Below are 20562 nucleotides of genomic sequence, written 5' to 3'. Positions count from 1 at the left end.
CTTTCTGGCACAAGTCTCCTCCGTAACCGGGTAAGCACGCGCAGCTTGGTGATTCCCCGTCGACACAAGTGCCTCCGTTCAAACACGGGTTCTCCAGGCAGGAGTCTGCAGCTGTATGAAGATGATGGTACTTATTAACAGAGCTTTTTAGCCCAAAACTGTAAACTCTATGTACCTAGAGGAGGTTCAATCTGGACAAAGACAAAATGCAACTGACAACTTACATATTAATTTCTGTTCTAAGACCAGCAGCATGCTAAGTTGCTAGCTAAATTAGCCAATTACTGAGTAGGGCTGCACAATTAATCGCAATTGTATCGAAATCGCAATATGATCAAGTGCAATATCCAAATCGCAGGGGGGGTGCAATATTTGTTAAAGGCAAAATATGTGTCAAACCATTTTAAAATAAGGTATTGTGGTGCTGCAGACTAAAGAAAGAATCTTTGTTTGGTACAGATCCTCGCAAAAATCACACTATAATCATTTTAATTTCTTTCAATGTTAATAATTTTCAATGAAAATGAGAATAATGATACAAAAATGATCATTCCCTCCAATATTGTGAATCATATCGCAATATCAGTCAAAATAATCACAATTATATATGTTCCCATAATATTTTCCTCATATCGTGCAGCCCTACTACTGAGCTGAACGTGTGTGTGTGTGTGTGTGTGTGTGTGTGTGTGTGTGTGTGTGTGTGTGTGTGTGTGTGTGTGTGTGTGTGTGTGTATACCATTCTAGAAGAAACTGTCTGGAGATAGCCAATAAACTAACTTTTCACATTACGCGTTTCCTTTGAAATTTATTTGTCAGGGACCGTGTACTAAAGCATTCATCTTTCAGATTTAGCTTCAAGCTGTTTTCCAATTGAATAGAAGTTATACTACGGCTTTGTTTTAATTGTTTATTTTTTCTGACAACCCCATTTCTTAAATGCATGGGTCCTGCACCGCCACAAACAAGTTCAGAGAGGAATTTTTTTACTGCCAGATTTATAACCATTCTTTAACATCTCATTTTCAAATGAAGTTGCCCTACACAGAGTCACCAGCAGAGGGGGCTGTCACATCAGGTATGGGACCCACTGCTCACTTATTACATGTTCCAGTATAATTGGTAAAAAGCCTAACCCTAACCCTTTCACTGCCAGATTTATAACCATTCTGTAACATCTAATTTTCAAATGAAGTTACCCTACACAATAGGGTTCAGAGCCTTCAGCCATTCTGCCCCTCCCATTTGGAACTCCCTCCCTCTATCTACCCGTACCATAGAGTCTCTCCCCACCTTTGGAACTCTCTCAAAACTCACCTATTCCGAAAGGCCGACCCTACATAACTCCAATCTCCATTCAAATTCATGGATGTATTGCTTTCTTTTAATTTTCTATCAGAATTTTTAAATATTTGTTTTAATTCTATTTGCCTTTTTATCTGTATTTTGCTTGTTTTACACACTGGCTGCGTGGCGTGAGCGTGTCAGCTGTGTGGCGCGCCCGTTTTTATTTCCGCTCCCATGTTAACAGGTTAGAGCGTGTACACTGCCTGCGTGACACGCACGTCTCAGGTGCGGCTCGAGCCGCTCCGAAAACGCACGCCTGCTAGAAATAGAACCGACGCCTGTTTTTCACGCAACACGCAAGCGTGTTGGAAGCGTTTCCAGGCAAAATAGAATACGAAAAGATGTTTATATGTCATTTTGACACGAATACATTTAATAAATGACATTTTGATGTTTGAAAGTCTCTAGGTTTTGACATAAATGCAGATATAAATGTAATTTAAAAAAATAAAAAATAAATAATTATCGATTTCCAAATATTGCACCTGTCAATACAGAACGAACTATTCTGTAGCCTATTTTGCCGTCAATACAGACCGACGTTGTCTTTTATCAATGGGAAACATACGTGTCCAGACAAGGCTAGCAGCAGCAGCGCCGCCTCAGACACGTTTCTGGTGTGCAAAGACATAGAAAACGCCACGCAGCCGCCACGCAACTGACACGCAACAGAAACGCCACGCTCACACCACGCAGGCAGTGTGCAGGGCACGTAAGGTGTCCTTGAGTGCTATGAAAGGCGGCCATAAATAAAATGTATTATTATTATTATTACACAGAGTCACCAGCAAAGGCAGCTTATTGTATATTTTTTTGTAAAATTGTTAAATTGTTATACTGTATACTTAACAGTATTTTTTTTATATTTCTTACCGTCTTTTCTGTTTTTTATTCTTTATATGTTAAGTGAGTGTTGTACTTTGAGAGCAAAGATTAACCCGAGTCAAATTCCTTGTTTGTTTACGCAAACCTGGCCAATATTCTGATTCTGATTCTGTAAGTTTTATTTCTAACAATACCCAAATCAACTTAAAGAACCTTTTGGATACACATGGCTTTGTACGTTAACTTTAAGTGAATACACAAAGTGACTTCAAACTGAAATGGTGTTTTCACACTAAAAACTGTTGAAGGTGCAGCTCGGTGTTCATTTACCCAGCAGACACACCGCAGCACACTTTGATTCTTACAACATGTTTCTTTTGTGTCATCCTTTTAAACGGAATGTGCCTTCTCACTTGTAGCAATTTATGACTTTTTGAACTTGAAGAACAGACTCAGTTTTCAAACAATCTAAAAATGGTTAATCAAACCCTTCTTATGTAACACGGCGTGGAGATGCCTGTTGTGAGCTTACTGTGTGTTATCCTCTGGGAATTAATTCCAAATCGGACGCTAATCTCTCCGCCGTGCTGAGTCAGCTTGAGGTGCTAGATTGCAGCGTGCATGTGGCATTTTCAGAGACAGATGTTCCCTCCGCCTTCCAAACAAACTAACACCAGCTGCTGTTTCTGGTGTTTGTGTATCTAATAAAGGTTCCTACTTGCCATTTACCACAAGTGTAGATTTGTGTACTTTGGTTCAGTGTTCTCTCACTTTAAAATACTGTATGTGTGCGGTCATTTTTTAAGGGAATGACGCATGTTATGTTCTTCCCAGTTTAACTTACCCCTGTAGGCGGTAAGCAGTGGTGGAATGTAACTAAGTACATTTACTCAAGTACAAAGACACTTCTCATGCCACTTTCTACTTCGCTACATTTCATAGAGAAATGTTGTACTTTTTATTCCACTACTTTAATCTGACAGCTTTAGTTATTAGTTACTTTAGTTTTAAAATATGTTTTATTATAAATTAAACTACGCAACAATATATAGGCCCCTACATTACAGTGGAAATGATTAGCTGATTTTGACTAAAGTAAAGGATCTGACTACTTCTTCCACCGCTGGCGGATAATCATGATTATAATACTGGGCAGATTATTTTAAGAGCTTGTTCCTTTTTGTTCATTATGTTGATGTACCTATGAAGTTAACTATGGACAAAGACAAAATGCAATTGTCAACTTATATATTAATTTCTGTTCTAAGAACAGCGACATGCTAGGTTGCTAAATAAATTATCAAACTACTGAGCTGCGTGCTTGTGTGTGTGTGTGTGTGTGTGTGTGTAACGAGTGTTTCCATAATGTGTGATGACATATATCCGTTTTTTATTCATTTTCCTAAATTATGTATTTTTGTGTATGTAATCCAGGGAATCAATCAAACTAGCGTTGGCATGTTTCTTCAGTGCCCTCAAGGGATTTTTTTTTTTTTTTCTTTTTAAGAATGGCTTTTATCTATTTTTGCAAGCAAAATCTTTATATATCCATTAGTAGGAATCTCAGATACTCAAATGATCTCGTCAAATAATACTTTTCTAGAAGAAACTTTCTGGAAATAGCCAATAAGAGACAGATGTTTCCATACATCTAGTGGCATCATTGCCGAGGATGAACGTTCAACAACAATCCAGGGGCCGCAATGTTCGTCTATCACAAGAACTAAATGACTAAAATGACTGGTGTCTCTCCATAACACAACGCAGGATCACACCTGTTACATGTGCAGTGCTTCTTTTTTTTACCTGAAATGCCTCCTGGTCCTGCAGCAGAAACGTTGGAAGCCATGGCAGAGTACTCTGGGAACATGGTGGGAGCGGTGATTGTCACATCACTGCTGTCGCTGCTGAGCGTCCGACCGGAGCTTTCCTCCTCATTATCCGGATGCCATGTGCATACCTTAACTGAAGGCTCCTCTGTGCTGGTCTCCCCCGCACCTCCCTCTGATGATCCATGTTCTGTTGAGACACTTTATTATCATATGTCCACGGTAGGCATGGGCCGGTATATGATTCCGACGGTATGATAACCGTCAGCAAAAGTATCACGGTTTCACAGTATTGCAATCACAATGTATTATTATTTTTTAAATGTCTGAGTAAAAAAAAAAAAAAAAAAAACTTTTTTTCCATTGAACACTATGTATTTTATTTTTTAACACACTGCACACTAGAGCCCGACCGATTTATCGGTCGGCCGATATTAGGCATTTTCCAAACTATCGGTATCGGCATTTATAATGGTCAATAAATGAATATTTAAAAAATAAAATACGGATGAAACACCCTCAACCATGTTATGAGTGTTGGCGTTACACAGTTTGTCCACCAGAGGGCGCTCTACAACGTCTCTGTTGGCAACACTCGTGTTTAACCCTTTAAGTTTCATATCTTAAGTTTGTATTTTTATACATTTTATTTATCAGAACTTTGATATATTTTGATCTTCCTCTTTTCTGTTGTGACAATAAAACAAACTTTTTTAGTGAGGACTCATAAATAACTACAAATAACTAATGTTAGGGAAATCTGTTTATTATTATGTTTTGTTACGCGTTTCTGGATTTGTTTTTTATATATATATCGGCTGATATATCGGAATATAACATTTTTAAATCGCCAAATATTTGTATCGATATCGGCCTTAAAAATCCTTTATCGGTCAGGTTCTAGTTTAAAGAAATGAAAACAACCCAGGGCAGTTTTGTCTCCTATCCCACAACGCATCTGTGGTGTAGCCAATGCAAGACTAGTTATAATAAACATAAATTTTTACTTCATTCACTTGTTTCACTTGTTGGTTTCAGACATTTTGATACTTTGTATTGCCACCGTGATGAATTAACCTTCGATCCTCCACTGAAGCGTAAGCTACAAACTTTTCAGGAACACATTTGAAACCTACAGGGTGAGCGTTTGGTGGACTATTCCTTTAAACTCACCAGTGATGCCGCTGGTAGGGGATCTCAGTCACGACTTCTGGCTCCTTAGAGACGTCTTCAGATCCGTCAGCCACAGGAGGCTCTGCGCTGTACTCCAGATCCGAGCGAGACTCTTGCGCTGTGGAGGACGAAGAAGAAGCCTCTGGTTCCCAGCCCCGTGTGAGGGTCATATGAGGGATCAGCGTGATTTTTACATCTGCTGGATGAGGTGCATCAGTGGCATCCTCGCTGTCCGTTCCCGCAGACGTGTGGTCCGTTGACAGAGTCGGATTTGTCAGCTCTGCGCTTCCTCCTGACGATTCACCCGATCCCTCTCCGGAATCTTGTTCCCTCCCCTCCGGATCGCTGTCTGTGATATTTTGGGTTTTGTTGAAGAATATCTCTGGGCTTTCTCGTAATACCTCCCGTTCGAGTTTGTCCTGGATGGCGTCCAGAGGTTCGGCCCCAGATGGAGTGTTGCTTTCGGGTATGAAGGTTATAATCTCTGGGGAGCTGGCATCAGTGGCATCCTCGCCGTCCGTTCCCGCAGACGTGTGGTCCGTTGACGGAGTCGGATTTGTCAGCTCTGCGCTTCCTCCTGACGATTCACCCGATCCCTCTCCGGAATCTTGTTCCCTCCCCTCCGGATCGCTGTCTGTAATATTTTGGGTTTTGTTGAAGAATACCTCTGGGCTTTCTCGTAATACCTCCCGTTCGAGTTTGTCCTGGATGTCGACCAGAGGTTCGGCCCCAGATGGAGTGTTGCTTTCGGGTATGAAGGTTGTAATCTTTGGGGAGCTGGCTTCAACCTCCACAGAAGGAAGAGACGGGGTTACATACACAGGCGATGTCAACAAGGTGACGGGATCACTGTTCAGGACCGGGGCGTTTACACTGGAGTCCTCTGTGACTGTGAAGACCTCTGCTGTCGGGGTTTCTGCAGGGTTAACGTGTCCACTGTGGTCGGTTGGATCATCTGAAACGGTCTCCTGTGAAGTGCTACTGGAGTCCTCATCATCATGCCGGACTGGGGGGGATGACTCCACGGTTACACCTGAGGGCTCTGTGGTGTGATCAGAACCTGCCAAAGAAAAGGGATCATCAAAACATTTTCTGCTTGACATAAAAGATGAATCGCTTATCAAAATAACTGCATTTTAAGATTAATCGACTAATCGTTGCAACTCTGTTAAGTATAGTAATGATTGAGAAGTGATGCAGTGATTTCAGAAGTTCTATAGACATTTGATACTTTTTTATTCCCACCGTGCTCGATTAACCTTTGATCCTCCACAGGAGTGGAAGCTACAAACTTCTCAGCAGTGGTGGAATGTAACTAAGTACATTAACTCAAGTACTTTACAAATAATTTGAGGTACTTGTACTTTACTTGAGTCTTTTCTTTTCATGTTGGTTCTACTTCTACTTCATTACATTTCAGGGGAAATTATTATACTTTTTACTCCACTACATTAAAGGGGAACTATGCAGTTTGTTTAGCTTAATTTACCTTAACTTTTACATTACATGTCATTTAGCTGACACTTTTATCCAGAGCGACTTACAATTGCTATACATCAGAGGTCCTCTGGAGCTACTAGGGGTTAAGTGTCTTGCTCAGGTACACATTGGTTGATGTATTGCAAAAGGAATTGAACCCAGAACTCCCACACCAAAGGCATGTGTCACAGCCACTGCGCCATCACCACCACCAACTTAATTGAACAGCTTCGGAGTCATTGGAATGGTTATATGACTTTTTTCGAGTTGAATGGTGGTCGTCTCGCTTCCCCCTAGTGCCTGTGAGCGTGAGCCACCCTTGCAACTTTCGGCCCACCGTCCTCAGTGTCAGGAAGGATCACGTTTAATCTGACAGCTTTAGTAACTTTACAAATTAAGATTTTTGCACACAAAACACATTTTTTTTATTATAAATGTAACTAACCAACAATGTATAAGCCTACAAGTCTGAAATGATATGTTAAAAATAGCTCTGATGCAACTTAGTTTGACAATGGAAAACTACAGCAGGAAACAAAAACAAAGACCCTAGCTGTGTTCCAAACCGTTCCCTCATTCACTCACTCACTCCTCCCTACATAGTGTTCATTAAATAGTGAACTATATAGGCAACGACCAAACAAGATGTCGGCCACTACACTGAAAGTATCTTTGCGCCAAAAGATGCGCCGGTTATTTGTGTGACAGAGGCGGGCGCGCCAAACAAAAATACTTCAAATACATCCCTGAAACAAAGCGAGCACTCACAACACAGGATAGTGAAAGGTTGTATATTATATATGTTGCATGTTCCATTTATTCTATTTAGAAACGAAAGACCACTCCATTTTTGGTTTTCAGTTTTCATGGGTGCTTCTGTTTCTTCTTCTTCGCCGGGAAAACGCGGCCGCATTGCATTGTGGTATACAGGAGTAAAATATAGGTTACATCTTAGGTTCATGTATCTCAGATTAGCTCTGCATTGTGGGTATTTTATAGTGGACTATATAGTGAATGAAATTAACCGTGGAGAATTCAAACACCACTACGAAATGAGGAACACACTGAGTGCCTGGGTAGCTCACCTGGTAGAGCATGTGCCCATATAAAGAGGCTCGGCCCTCAACGCAGCAGCCACGGGTTCGGTTCGGTCCTGACCTGTCATTCCCCCTCTCTCTCCTTTCAAGTCTAAGCTGTCCTGTCAAAAATAAAGGCCTAAAACTAACATGAATGTGACAATGAAATTTACTTTAAAGTGTTCATATTATGCTTTTTGGCTTTTTCCCTTTCCTTTATTGTGTCATATATATTTTTTGTGCATGTTATAGGTTAGCAAAGTGAAAAAGCTCAAAGTCCCCCCCCAAAGGGACTTACCATCTCCAACAGAAAACACTGTTCACAAACTGCTCCAAACAGTCCAGCCTTTACTTCCGTGACAAACGTGCGTCACTTTTGTAATGCTCGCCTCGCCGCTAGCATGGCACGCCTTCATACTCAAATATTTTACAATGTTATTGTTATGTCAAAATTCAGCTGTGGGTTTTCAATGGTTGTTGGCTGGGGTGGTTGGTGGCTTATCTGCGTCACAGAGCTCCGAAAGAGGAAGTAAAGCAGAGGAATGGAGGCTCAGAGGGAACATGTGTAGGTGGAGACAGCCTCGCGGAGAGACTCAGCGTTCTCTGGTTGAACTGACATTTTCCCCCTTTTCAAGTTTAAGCTACTGTCCGTGTCTTTGAACATTTACAAATGAACGATCAATCAAGTGGCAACGCAGTTGGATGCCACGGCGACTGATGAGTGAACGAAGAGCAAGTTGTAGGGCTGGGTATCGTTAAAAAATATTCGATACCGGTACCGTGACTTCGATACCGCTTCCTAAATGATAATTTTTTTATACCAATTTTATAAAACAAAAAGAAATTACAACATTACACATTATGGCACAAATCGTTTTATTTATTTTTCCGCTCCTACTACGTGAGCCCCGTCTCTCTGTGTAACGTAGAGTTTTTCCTGCGCGGTCTCTACGACGTGTTACGTTAGACAGCCAATCACCAACATTATTAGATCTTGGTAGAAGCATGCTGCATGCTTATTGGCTATCTGACAATGATAGATTTACTCCTTAGGTATTGAAATTGGGTATTGAATAACGAGGCATTTTTCAATACTCGATACTTTAGAGGCAATTCGGTCGGTGCCTAAAAAGTATTGCGTTGGGTACCCAGCCCTAGCGAGTTGGCCCCACAAAGCAGAGGAGGATGGCGCCCGAGTCGGAAAGCCAGGTAGGCCTCAAATCCTTAACGCCAGTCTGGCGGTCTGGCGTTAGCTCCTGTAGTTTTTCAAATGAACGAGTAAGTCCAAGCTCTGGTATAATCCTAGACGTAATGAGAGTAATCAAATTTCCACAGGGTTGGTTATGCAGTGACATTATTAACTTGTGCTGCAACTTTTCAATATTCTATCAAGATCTCCATGATTGTTGTATTTTGAGAATTATACCCTCACATTTGAGAAACCTCAAAAATACCATAGACTCATTTTGTGATAACGTCCTAACTTTGATATTCCCTGTAATACTTACCTGAACCAGACCTAGGGGCCAGTTCAGAGGGTGCAGAGGTGTCCATGCCAACCAAACTTTGAGTCACTGAGGTTTGTGTTGCCTCATATAGAAGAAGGTTTACACTCTCCTCTCCAGACTCCTCTTCTGCCTGATGGTTCTCAGGCGTACTGTGATCAAAAGACGGCAGCAGCGGGGTGGTGGAGTAAACATCTGTTTCCTCGGTATGGGGTGAAGACGTCACCGCTGATATCTCCTCGGCAGAACCAGCGCTGGCCTCTTCTGGCTGCCCAGAAACCTCATAAGATGTGCTCGAGTAGACATGCTGGGCTTCAGAAGTGAGATCCAGGTGAGCATCTGTAGTGTGGTCCTCTTGTAGAAGAGGAAGGTCGCCCTCCTGAGGAACTTCCGGAGAGCTGCTGAGGAGCTTGTTTGCATCAGCTCCAGATGTTGCATTAACAGCTGTCGTACCCAGGCTTTCAGTCACAGAAATATGATGCTCTGAGGGCTCTGTGCTCGCTGGAATTGTCGCATCATTTGTGGGTAAAGTGGAGTCTTCATCAACTGTTAGGACACCATCTGCCTTTGGAGAAGTTGTTGGAAACGTGTGAGACTCTTCATGATCTGCGTCTGGGTGTTCTTCCGATGCTGGCTGATAGTTGTGTAGTATGTGGCTGGCCTTTTCTATGACTTCCCAGGTACTCTTCTCTGTGGGAAAGTGTTCTTGATGCTCAGATGGAGGAGTGACAGACTCCCGAATGTCTACCGTGAATGGTTGCTTGTCATAACTCAATGTGACGGCCTGAGCCTCCATGTGGCTCTGCTGAACAGGATTGGCCATGCGGGCACGTTGGACCTCTTCGCCCCCCTTTGCCATCGCCTCGCCCCGGCCAAACTCCTCCTCTGCAGGACTAGTTAAGAAAACAATGTCCTGGTCAATGTTCCCTGGTTTAGTGGCGAGGAAATCCTGAGGAGATTCTGTGTAAGCGCCGTTATTGCCTGGAATAAAGAGCACAGTTTCAAAATGTTACTCATATTGTGCAGAATTTAATTAGACCTATTCCTAATCCCACTTATGATGGAACAACTTGGTTGAGAGTGTAGAGAAGAAAGCTCATTTGCAGCAAAGAAAGATGAAAAGCCATTTGTGATCTTCATCATTAGAGTGAAGTGGTCACCTTTAACAGACTTGAAGCCTGACAAGATGGATTTTTGGGTGACATGTGATCCCGTGATTCTCGCTTAATCTTGTGATAATGCGAGAATCCAGCTGCAGTACAAAGTAACAACTGTCAAGTATTTCGCAAGAATTTTTTTTTGGGAAAAGTACAAAAATAAAGAAGAAAATTGTGCGTGCCACAACTATGTTTGTTCTTCTTTTCCCTAAGATATATCTTGCGGATTGATCCCTTGGAGGGGTATGTGAAAAAAGCATTTGAGTTCTGTGTTTAAAGTCAATGAAACTCAAATACATTTTTCACAAGTGGCACTAATCCTTTCGTAGAGGGGCCCTGATCTTTAGGATGCAGAAAATAAACCAGGACACTTCATCAAATGCAAGATTCTTCTCTTACTTTTGAGGCAGTAGACATCGTGTCGAGTGTGAACCTCGGGGAAGCCCGTCTGGTTGGTGTAGCGATAGACAGTTCGGACCCCGGGTTCGCCGCCTCCACAGCGCTCTCTGGGGGTGACGATGGGGTAGCGCACGCTCCCGTCTGCCAGCCAGCCCGGACTGCAGAGGTTCAGTCCGTCGTTCCAGGCTGCGTACAGTTGAGCCGTGGTGACCAGCTCGGCCCCGTGACTCAGACAGTAGGCCTTGGCCTCCGAGAAGGTGAAGCGCTGGGGGGCGGAGCCATGAAACACCTCACCTTTACACAAGGAGACAGGTGTCAAGTTCTGATGATCTTTTGCCTCTTAGTTTTCTGTGGTTATTGTGCCGTTCAGGTTAGCAATCCAAATCAAGACTCAAGCATGGGTTTAATACTTTAAAGGTAGGCCTGTAACAATTATTACATAATTGTCTAATCGCAATATTTTTTGAGTAATCGTCGTTTCTTTGTTGAACCGCAATCAAGGGCGTAACTTTAGGTTTAACATTGGTGGGGGTTAAGATCTCCACTTTTGAGCAAAATTGAAATTTTGAGCGTCAAACACTTCATTTTTTGCATTCTGGTAAATATTTCTGCAACAATTTGTGCCTTTTCTGAATCAATTTATGGTGCCAATGTCTCTTTATGTAAAGTAAATTATAATAAATTTTTTTGAGGGGGGGTGCACTGGCCAGTTTTGATTATTGGGGGGGTTGTAACCCCCCCATCGCCCCTGTAAATTATGCCTATGACCGCAATTAATTGCTAACATGAGCTGAGGTCATAAGGGGTATGGATGTTCATGGTAATTGACAATTTTATGTTCATTTAAGAAAAGAAATACAATGTTTTTATGATAATAAAGAGGCGTGGTTTACTTCATAGGCTGTGTACTTATGTTAGTACATTATCTGGGTCACAGTGATATCCTAACCAAAAGATGTATCCTGGAATTCATTCCAAACTTTTATTTGTTTTTTTTTATTGCATATTTTTAAATGTGACTGAAAGAGACTATTATATTAATTGTAATTATTTATTATTATTATTTGGAATTGTTACAGCTCTGTTTGAAGGTACCATATTTTGGGTTTCTACTAGAACATGTTTCATGGAGCTACAAAAATGAATCGATTAGTTGTCAACCATTAAATTAATCGCCAACTATTTTGATAATCAACTAATCGGTTTGAGTCCTAAAAAGTAAAACTTCTCTTCTGATTCCAGCTTGTTAAATGTGAATATCTTCTAGTTTCTTCTCTCCTCTGTGACAGTAAACTGAATATCTTTGAGTTGTGGACAAAACGAGACATTTGAGGACGTCATCTCGGGCTATGGTGAACACTGATCATCATTTTTCACCATTTTCTTTATAGAGCAAACAAAAACAATTGATTAATCAAGAAAATAATCGACAGATTCATCTTTATTTAAATCAACACTCATGTTGCTTGTACCAATTGTACCAAAAAAACTAAAATCCTTTTCTATACTGCAGTACTGAGTCTGATAAGGTTTGGGTGCAGCACCCGAGCCGCTTTTGGGCGGCACCTACGCCAAATGAATGTAACTAAGACTTTTCTCAGATCTAATGACTGTAGTCGGTCCCCAGTGGACTTAACCCTTGTGTGGTGATCATATTTTTGTTACACAGCCAATGTTCCCTGGTCTGATGGACCCACCACATTATTAGGCTTTTAAATCAATACAGCCATCAACAATGTATGTAAAAAATACTTAATAGATGTGTACTTAGCTCCATTACCAATGATAGCACCTTTAAATACACTCGGGTCCAGTAGACCCGAACACCTCATATGTAATAGTTATGTGTAGGGGGGGTGTACTGTGTGCAGTCATTGAAAATAAGTTATTTTTTATGTTCTTCACAGAAAATGAGCCAAGGCCAAAGAGTTTGAGTTAGAAGAAATAACAAATAGCATATTCTTTCTTTTAGCAAACATTGAAAATGGGTCCCACAGACCCGAACAACACACAAGGGTTAATAATAATGGTCCCAAATTATGTGAAATTGCATTTTTTTTTATTGAAAAATGTAGCATTTTCTTGAGGGAGGACCCCTAAACCCTTTCGCCAAATACGTGCAACTAAGTCTTCCACAAACCTGGGGAAAACACTGCTTTTGTTTGTCTTACCATCGATATTCTCCACGTAGCAGTAGACGTCATACAGCTCATCAGGCTCTAACAGTCCATAGTTCCTCACTCCCGGCAATCCATCCATGTCCCCAAAACAGCCCTCTCTTGGCATCTGGATGGGATATCTGTGGAGGGAAATGTCGCACTGAAACACCAAGTACCTCTTCTTTTCGTGTTGGCAGCACTCCAAACATCACACTTCTCTGAGTGAGTGTTGAAGTGGGGAGAGGTGTTTTGGTTTCTGATCCCATGAGTGCCTCTCAGCTCCTGGAGGATCTGTGTGTTCTGATGTCCAGAGTGTATTACATGTAAGCTGGCTGAGCAGGCTTATTATAGTAAACTTAAAGGACAAATCCGGCGCAAAATGAACCTAGGGGTTAATAACACATGGGTACCGAGTCGTCCGTTCTCTTGGATATGTTTTCATGCTAATCGAATGTGACCAGTTTTAGCCCAAACCGCTAATTAGCTTATAACACCAGTCGTCGGGGCACGGGTAAAGTAAAAAGAAATCTCTATTTCTATACCACTAACAAGGCTCAAAATATCACCACACTTCCACGGTAGCATAATGAGGGTCCCTACATGTAAACCGAAGCATTGAGAACTTTGTAAGTGTATAGACAGTTTATTAAAAAGATAGTTTATAAAGACAGTACCGTTCACATATACAGGTAGGCGCCATCTTGGGAAAGCAGTCACGACCAGTCGAACGACGCACGCCGTGTAACCACTAACATAGCTCAAGCACGGCGTTTGTCGTTCGACTGGTACTGTCTTTCTAAACTATCTTTTTGGACGTTGTTTACTTCATTAATGTGTTTACTGTGTTAATCGACTGAGGATGGGAGTAGGATTCGGTATTCGGTTTCGGATTCGGCAGAATAGTAACCAGTCGATTCGGTATTCGGCCGAACCCCAAAATCCGTATTTGTTGCATCCCTACTGCAAACTGACAAACCTGCACACTGGATGCTCCCCGAGCCACAAGAACAGCAAAGTGTCAGTGTGGCAATTTATTGTTGTTGTTTTTGTCAAGCTGAATGAAGGGTTTGGGCTGTTGCCAAATGTATACTGAACATCTGATTGCCCACAAAATCTGGATTCTATATAATACAAAATGCAGAATTTTTCCATCCAAGAGGCCACTCGATCCAGTAAATGGCGTGTCCAGTTTGACATCGGGCGTTCACCTCACTGAGTGGTCTGAGAGCCAGCCGGCGTCACACTGCTCGTATCCGCTGTGGTAGGCGGCCAGGAGCTGCTCCGGAGTGGCAATCTGAGCCCCAATCTCCTCGCAGGCCTCTCTGGCTCGCTCAAAGGTGAAGGCGTAGCGGCTGGATGCATCACGATAATGGAACACCACCCCTGTAAAAAACAAAAAAAACAATCAGCTTTATGGATTCTGTCGTGTTTCATGTGATCATTCTGCAAAGAAGCATTAGAGGCAGGGTAGTCTATATCCTTCCTTCTTCGAGTTTTTTCCTACACTTTTTTCAATGTTTTTGTCGCTTTTTGCAATACATGCAGACATGTTCCGGGAGCTCCCTAGATAGTTGGAGATCTCAACCCCCCCAATGTTGAACCCAAAGTTACACCCTTGGGTAGATGCATTGTGAATCATGGCCAAAAAATATGTCGTGCTGCTTGCTTTTATTTCATTCAAACCATATCTACCTCACCTTTGACTTTGACCTGAGCCACGTCGTCGGCGTCCTCCAGGCCCTGCTGCACCTCGCAGCGGTAGAAGCCGGTGTCGTTCTGCCTCAGGTTATCCAGCCGCAGCGTGAGGTCGGCGGGGGACGAGGCATAATGGAGCAGCGAGGCTCGGTCCTTGTATGCCTCGCTGACTCGCACCCTGTCGCCGCGGGCCACCAGGATCTCCGCCTCTCGGCCGTGAGTCAGCACGCTCCATTTGACCCGCGGGAGGGACAGCACGGCGTGGCGGCCGATGGTGGACGGGGAAGGCGGCGGGTGTGCGAGAGACACCAGGCAGGGTAATGTCAATGAGCCGCCCAGCACAGCGGCCACAGGCGGGGCGACGGGGATGGTCACCTGGAGGAGCTTCAAGTCATCTGAAGAGAAGCAAGCTTTAAAGTAATACAGTAGGTGACATTTCGAGAAATATGCTTTTTCTTGTTCAGGTAAGATGTTCAGGTAAGACTGAAACAGAGCAGCAGCCAGGAGACAGCCTAGCTTAGCATAAAGACAACTATCCTTAGACCAGGGGTGTCAAACTCAACTTCACTAAGGGCCAGACTGCAAAATGAGAATCACATCAAGCGCCCGATATGCTTTTATTTAAGAAGAAAAAGTCAAATATTTGTGACTGTATTATTGCATGTCTCATATAGCTTTCTCATTTACAGTGTGGGCCTAATACATTATAAAATATATATATATATATATATATATTTTATAAAGCCCCCAAAAAGCCAGCCAAAAAGCTCCTTAGCCATCATAAAAAAGCAAAGCCAAAAAAGAGGAAAAAAGCAACAAAAACAATGGAAAAAGCGACAAAATTGTTTAAAATAGCCAGAAACGTTAGAAAAAGCGTCAAAAATGTTGGAAAAAAGCGCCAAAAATTGGAAAAAGTGGCAAAAACATTAAAGAAAGCGTCAGGAACGTTGAAAAAGCTCATAAAGCACTGAAAAAAGCACAAAAAAACGTCGTCGGAAAAGGCGTCAATCCAGCGTCTTTTTATCAGCCGAAAAAAGCGAAACAACGAGCGAGACCCGTTGCTCGTGTTAATAACTAGGGGTGAGCAAAAAAAACGATTCCTATTCGAATCGTGATTCAAGCTCTACCGATTCAAAATCAATTCATAGAATTCCAAAAATCTAAATTGTATGTCTACTGCAATAACATGATAGATAGATAGATAGATAGATAGATAGATAGATAGATAGATAGATAGATAGATAGATAAATAGATAAATAGATAGATAGATAGATAGATAGATAGATAGATAGATAAATAGATAAATAGATAGATAGATAGATAGATAGATAGATAGATAGATAGATAGATAGATAGATAGATAAATAGATAGATAGATAGATAGATAGATAGATAGATAGATAGATCGATAGATAGATAGATAGATACTTTATTGATCCCCAAGGGGAAATTCAAGGTCCCAGTAGCTTAAAGACATCACACACAACATACACATACATCATAAACAGGATGATAAAATAACAAACAAATCCACATGAATAACATGAGGTGCTTTCCGACCAGTTAGTACTTGTACGGCCAGAGGAACTTAAAAATCCCCAAATTGTTCCTGTCGGAACACGACGAAAAAAAAAAAGTGCGCAAAAATCCCTCCGGTCGGAAAGCCCCTATTAACAATAAAAGATACTGACTAAACTAAATAAAAAATCCACATGACTGTACTAAGGGATGTACATATAGATATATATATACATATATATAAATATATATATATACATGGGAAAAGTAACTACATTTACATACTGTGAATCTTTTTTTAATGGAGAATCGTTTTTGAATCGAAAATCGATATTGAATCGAAGCGCGAGCCTAACAATCGGAATCGAATCGACTCGTGACATTTTCGGAATCGTACACCCCTATTAATAACGTTACATCCCGTTACAAAACACACAGACATCGTAGCTTCAGAGAGACGTCCCTTAGAGACTTTGGCATGAATAGTCTTTCTAATTATGTATTATCACAGTCTTATATTTCAACACTTTTAAGACAGACTGAGGCTTCCTTCACTTGCGAAATTATTTTTTAAATTGAGTAACACCCTAAGTGTATTTCATAGCTCAATTCAAACCCGATCAACCAATTATCTGTCTCCCACCGTCTTCTGAAAACATCTCTCTGTCACGCTCGCAGGAAACCATTTCTACCCTCCTCTCCCTGAAATATAAAGTTCCTGTTACAGTTTTGCAGCACAAGCCTGTATGCAGTTATCAGAGCCGCAGCCGTGACATTTAATACCAGGGTTGGACTACGGGCCAAAAACTGATTGGACAGAGGTGACTGATTACTCACAGTGTAGCTGTGGGCATATATTGGTGTGTTTTGCTGCGTCATAGCACAAAATGACATTTTATATATCTGCAGGAAGTTTGTAGGATTGTTATCAGAGACTTCTGCCACCAGAATATCTCGGCCACGTTGTTGCACATCTTACAACATCGCCAACAGACTTTGAGGATTTAAAGTTCTCGCACGTTTACTTCGGAAAACTTTGCATTTCCCCAAACCATTTTGCTTTGCATGCCATGCTTTTCACATTATCAGCAAACAAGCCAATACGCTCAATGCAGCACACCTAAAGGCAAAGACATTCAGCTGTATCAGTCTGATTTCCTGCTGCGACACTCGGGCGCCCTTGAAAACGGCCTCCAGAGAGTGCGTGTCAGCCAAAACAATGAACGACAGGAAATGATTAAACAGCACCCTGCTGCCCTTAAAAGTCAGAGGTCACTTATGATTCAATGGAGCGGTGGATGTCAGTGGTGAAAGACAGAGAGGGTGTGTGGTGGGGGGTACCTGACTCCTGGTGGTGGGTAGAGGACGACGGCCGGACGAGGAGACAGATGGCACACAGCAGCACAGGTAGAAACACCTCCAGTCTGTGGGTGAGAGACAAGAAGGGAGGGGGGACAGTGTTTGAGCTTCAATATGACAAAAACCTCTGGACTGCAGAGTAGAAATGTTGGTGCCTACAATATTTTATTTAGGTCAAATGACTGCTGTAAAATGAAGTTAAACTAGGGTTGGGCATCGAGAACCAATTCCTACTTGGAATCGTTAAATAATTACGATTCCAGTGGAATCGTTTCTTTATTGGAATCGTTTGGAATCGTTTGGAGGATTTGGTTTCAAATCTGATCATCGGTTCCAAAGTTTTGGTTTCCGTAGCGGCCAGGCGCTTGTTGTGTTGCAGCCTTGGAGCACAGTAAGCAGCGCTCTAGTGTGGCTTTATTTTACGTTGAAAAAGCCCTGTAAAACTGCAATCCACCATTGACTCAAAATAAAACTTTCCTCTTATTTGTGAAATAAGCATGTGACCCGTTTCTACTCCACCCCTCAAAGAATCAGAATCGATAAGAACCGGAATCGAAAGGAAGAATCTGAATTGTTAAAATCCAAACGATGCCCAACCCTAACTTAAACTGGGTAATTATAAAAAAAAAGAGTTAAAAATAATCTACAAAGGCCTCATACGGTGGTAAAACAAAACATGGTGTCGAAATCTGTGTGCACAGATTAATTAACTTAAACAATTAACTGTACATCAAAATGGACGACACGTAGTGAAGCAAAAACATCCCGGATACGGGAGCTGCCATCTTGTAATTTTGGAGCCAGAGTCTGCGCAGTAGTAGTCTATATCCACAATGTTCCACTTCCGGGATTGCTCCGTTGCCGCATGAAATACCGCCAGATGTCCTTCTTTTTGGCTGGATGTCCGTTACCATCCGGTAAATCCAGACAGCTAGCGAGACTATCTGTCCAATCTGAGTTTTCTGTTGCACGACTAAAACAACCTTTGAACGTACACATGTTCCACCTAAACAAGTTTTTTCCCAAGGCTATTTTGCAGAGAAACCATTGCTCCGTCCGGCGCTTAGCACCGCCCATGACGATTGTGATTGGTTTAAAGAAATGCCATGTGACTCCCTCCCTCTCTGACCAAAGAAGAGAATTCAAGACAAAAACCCATATTGACTTAATATTTTGAGCCATTCATCAAACTCCGAGCAGAAAGGAGGCCGACTGTCATTAAAATGATAAACTGTGAATGTAGTAAACGCAGTGAACCGATATCAGCAGAATCTCTGCAGCAAAACAGATCGGATGATGAAGTTATCTATCATGTTGAACGCTGTGAATACCAATTAATCATCCTTTCATAGTGATTTACAGACAGGAGGGATTGCTTTAGATCGGTGTTATTTATTTCCATTGTTTTAGACAACGCTTGGGTTTGTTTGTCTCCAGGATGAAAGCTTCTATCTGGCTGTATTAGATTATAATCACATTTGTGTCATACTTTTTGTCGTCTGACTCATGTTTGTCTGTAACTCACTGTTGTTGCTGACTATCTTTACACATATAATCTCTCCTGGTTAAAAAAAAGGTCAAGTAAATGAATGAAAGCATTGTGACTGAGATGTGTCCGTTGCTTCAAATGACCCAATGGTTTTGCAGGTTGAAATCAATGCAAATCAACCAATAATTCAAATCAACAATCAAAATAATAACACCAGTTCATCCACAGCTTGCAGTTGTACATGCTGAGACTTTGAAAGTAGCATTGAGCTCGACAGTAATGGTTGCCCAGTTGCCCTTGGCAACTAGATTGAGTCAATTGGCAACCGTTTTGTGGCCTCTGGTTGGCCCCTTTGACAACCAACTGTTCAATAATTGTGTTTTAAATATATATATATATAAACAAATAAAAACTGACAAAACTGGAAAATCTTATTTCAAAAGAAGTCAATATTTTATTTGGTTGTCTCCATAAAGTTTGTGCGCAACACATTTCAGCTGCTGTGCGACCGCTTTCCACACGCACGTTTGCCGTGAAAAGATACAGGCAACGCAATTTTCTCTTCACGTTAATGGCGCATGTCAAAATCCGGTGCTAATATGGTACCGGTGCCCGGTATCTACGGGACGGAATAGCAACACGGATTTCAGTGCCTCATTACGGTGCTACTTAAATGTCTGCGCTGCTCTGACAGCTAAACGGTGTAAAAGTGTGATTGTATTTCTGTAGAGGATTCCAACAGCGGGACGGAACAGTCTGTCGCTAAAGCTATGAGCTAAAAGACACAAATTAGCTCTGGTCACTGCTGTTGTCGGAAACACAGACAGACGTGAAAAAATGTTGCGTTTACTTCAAACTGGTAAACCTTGTGGTGCATTCATAGTTATTGTAAAATACCATTTTCTCATCTGTTTGTCTTTTAACAATTTAAGCAATTTACTGGTGAAAGAAGTAATTATTGTTAAAAGTTATTGTTATGGGGCGACCTCTAGCTCACCCAGTAAGAGCATGTGCCCCATGTAGGCTGAGGCCTTTGCAGCGGCCTGGGTTCGAATCCAACCTGCGGCCCTTTGCTGCGTGTCAGCCACCATCTCTCTCCCACCTTTCCTGTATATCCACTGTCACTCTGAAATAAAGGGAAAAAGCCCCCAAAAAATAATATAAAAAAAAAAAAAAACATGAGTTTTGTGATCCCCTATTTGAGAGGGATGGGAAATGATATTCCAAGCCATTCTCTCATTGTTTCATTATTAAAATGTGTGGTATAGTTACATAAGAAATGAATTGCTCCAAATATAGGCAGTTTAAAACATGGCAACCGTATTGTCAAAGCTGATGCCTGGTTGCCACCAAGGGGGTAAGCGAGCGTCTGGAAAGCATGCTTCCTATGGCGCCATTTTGATACTAACAAGCACTCACCCGCCGTTAGCATCCCATTGACTCCCATTCATTTTGATGTCACTTTGACAGCGAATAACTTTACATCTGAAGCGTTTAAAGACTCCATTTGTCCATTGTTTATTTCTAAAGAAACATGACAATGTATAAAAG

At 41.7% G+C, this 20562-nt stretch overlaps 2 protein-coding genes across 2 annotated transcripts in view; both read right to left on the bottom strand.

The window, feature by feature from the left end:
• The window catches only part of bcan (brevican), a 32310-nt gene extending 14003 nt beyond the window's left edge, over positions 1–18307 (bottom strand). The window contains exons 1-9 of the mRNA XM_078251746.1: positions 18252–18307; positions 17505–17587; positions 14647–15039; positions 14158–14332; positions 12962–13089; positions 10791–11084; positions 10102–10215; positions 3979–4176; positions 1–111 (exon numbers count right to left, since the gene is read on the bottom strand). Coding sequence (XP_078107872.1) covers positions 1–111; positions 3979–4176; positions 10102–10215; positions 10791–11084; positions 12962–13089; positions 14158–14332; positions 14647–15039; positions 17505–17587; positions 18252–18307 — 1552 coding nt within the window. The remainder of the gene's footprint in view (positions 112–3978; positions 4177–10101; positions 10216–10790; positions 11085–12961; positions 13090–14157; positions 14333–14646; positions 15040–17504; positions 17588–18251) is intronic.
• On the bottom strand, positions 4118–10098 carry LOC144519136 (uncharacterized). The gene is made up of 3 exons (XM_078252056.1): positions 9238–10098; positions 5175–6234; positions 4118–4191 (listed from the first exon to the last, which is right to left on the bottom strand). Coding segments are annotated over exons 1-3 (1917 nt in total). The 5' UTR covers positions 10094–10098; the 3' UTR covers positions 4118–4190.
• Positions 18308–20562: the final 2255 nt, after the last annotated feature.

Source organism: Sander vitreus, chromosome 6 (assembly GCF_031162955.1).
Source record: "Sander vitreus isolate 19-12246 chromosome 6, sanVit1, whole genome shotgun sequence".
NCBI classification, from domain to species: Eukaryota; Metazoa; Chordata; class Actinopteri; order Perciformes; family Percidae; genus Sander; species Sander vitreus.
The sequence above is the reverse complement of the archived record's forward strand: the minus strand, read 5'-3'. Positions and strand labels throughout refer to the sequence as shown.

Excerpts from the sequence above, each read along its gene's own strand:
- LOC144519136 (XM_078252056.1), bottom strand. The coding sequence starts at position 10,093 with ATGGCAAAGGGGGGCGAAGAGGTCCAACGTGCCCGCATGGCCAATCCT. Across the intron at positions 6,235-9,237 it reads GGCCCCTAGGTCTGGTTCAG|GTTCTGATCACACCACAGAG; the intron begins GTAAGTATTACA and ends TTTCTTTGGCAG.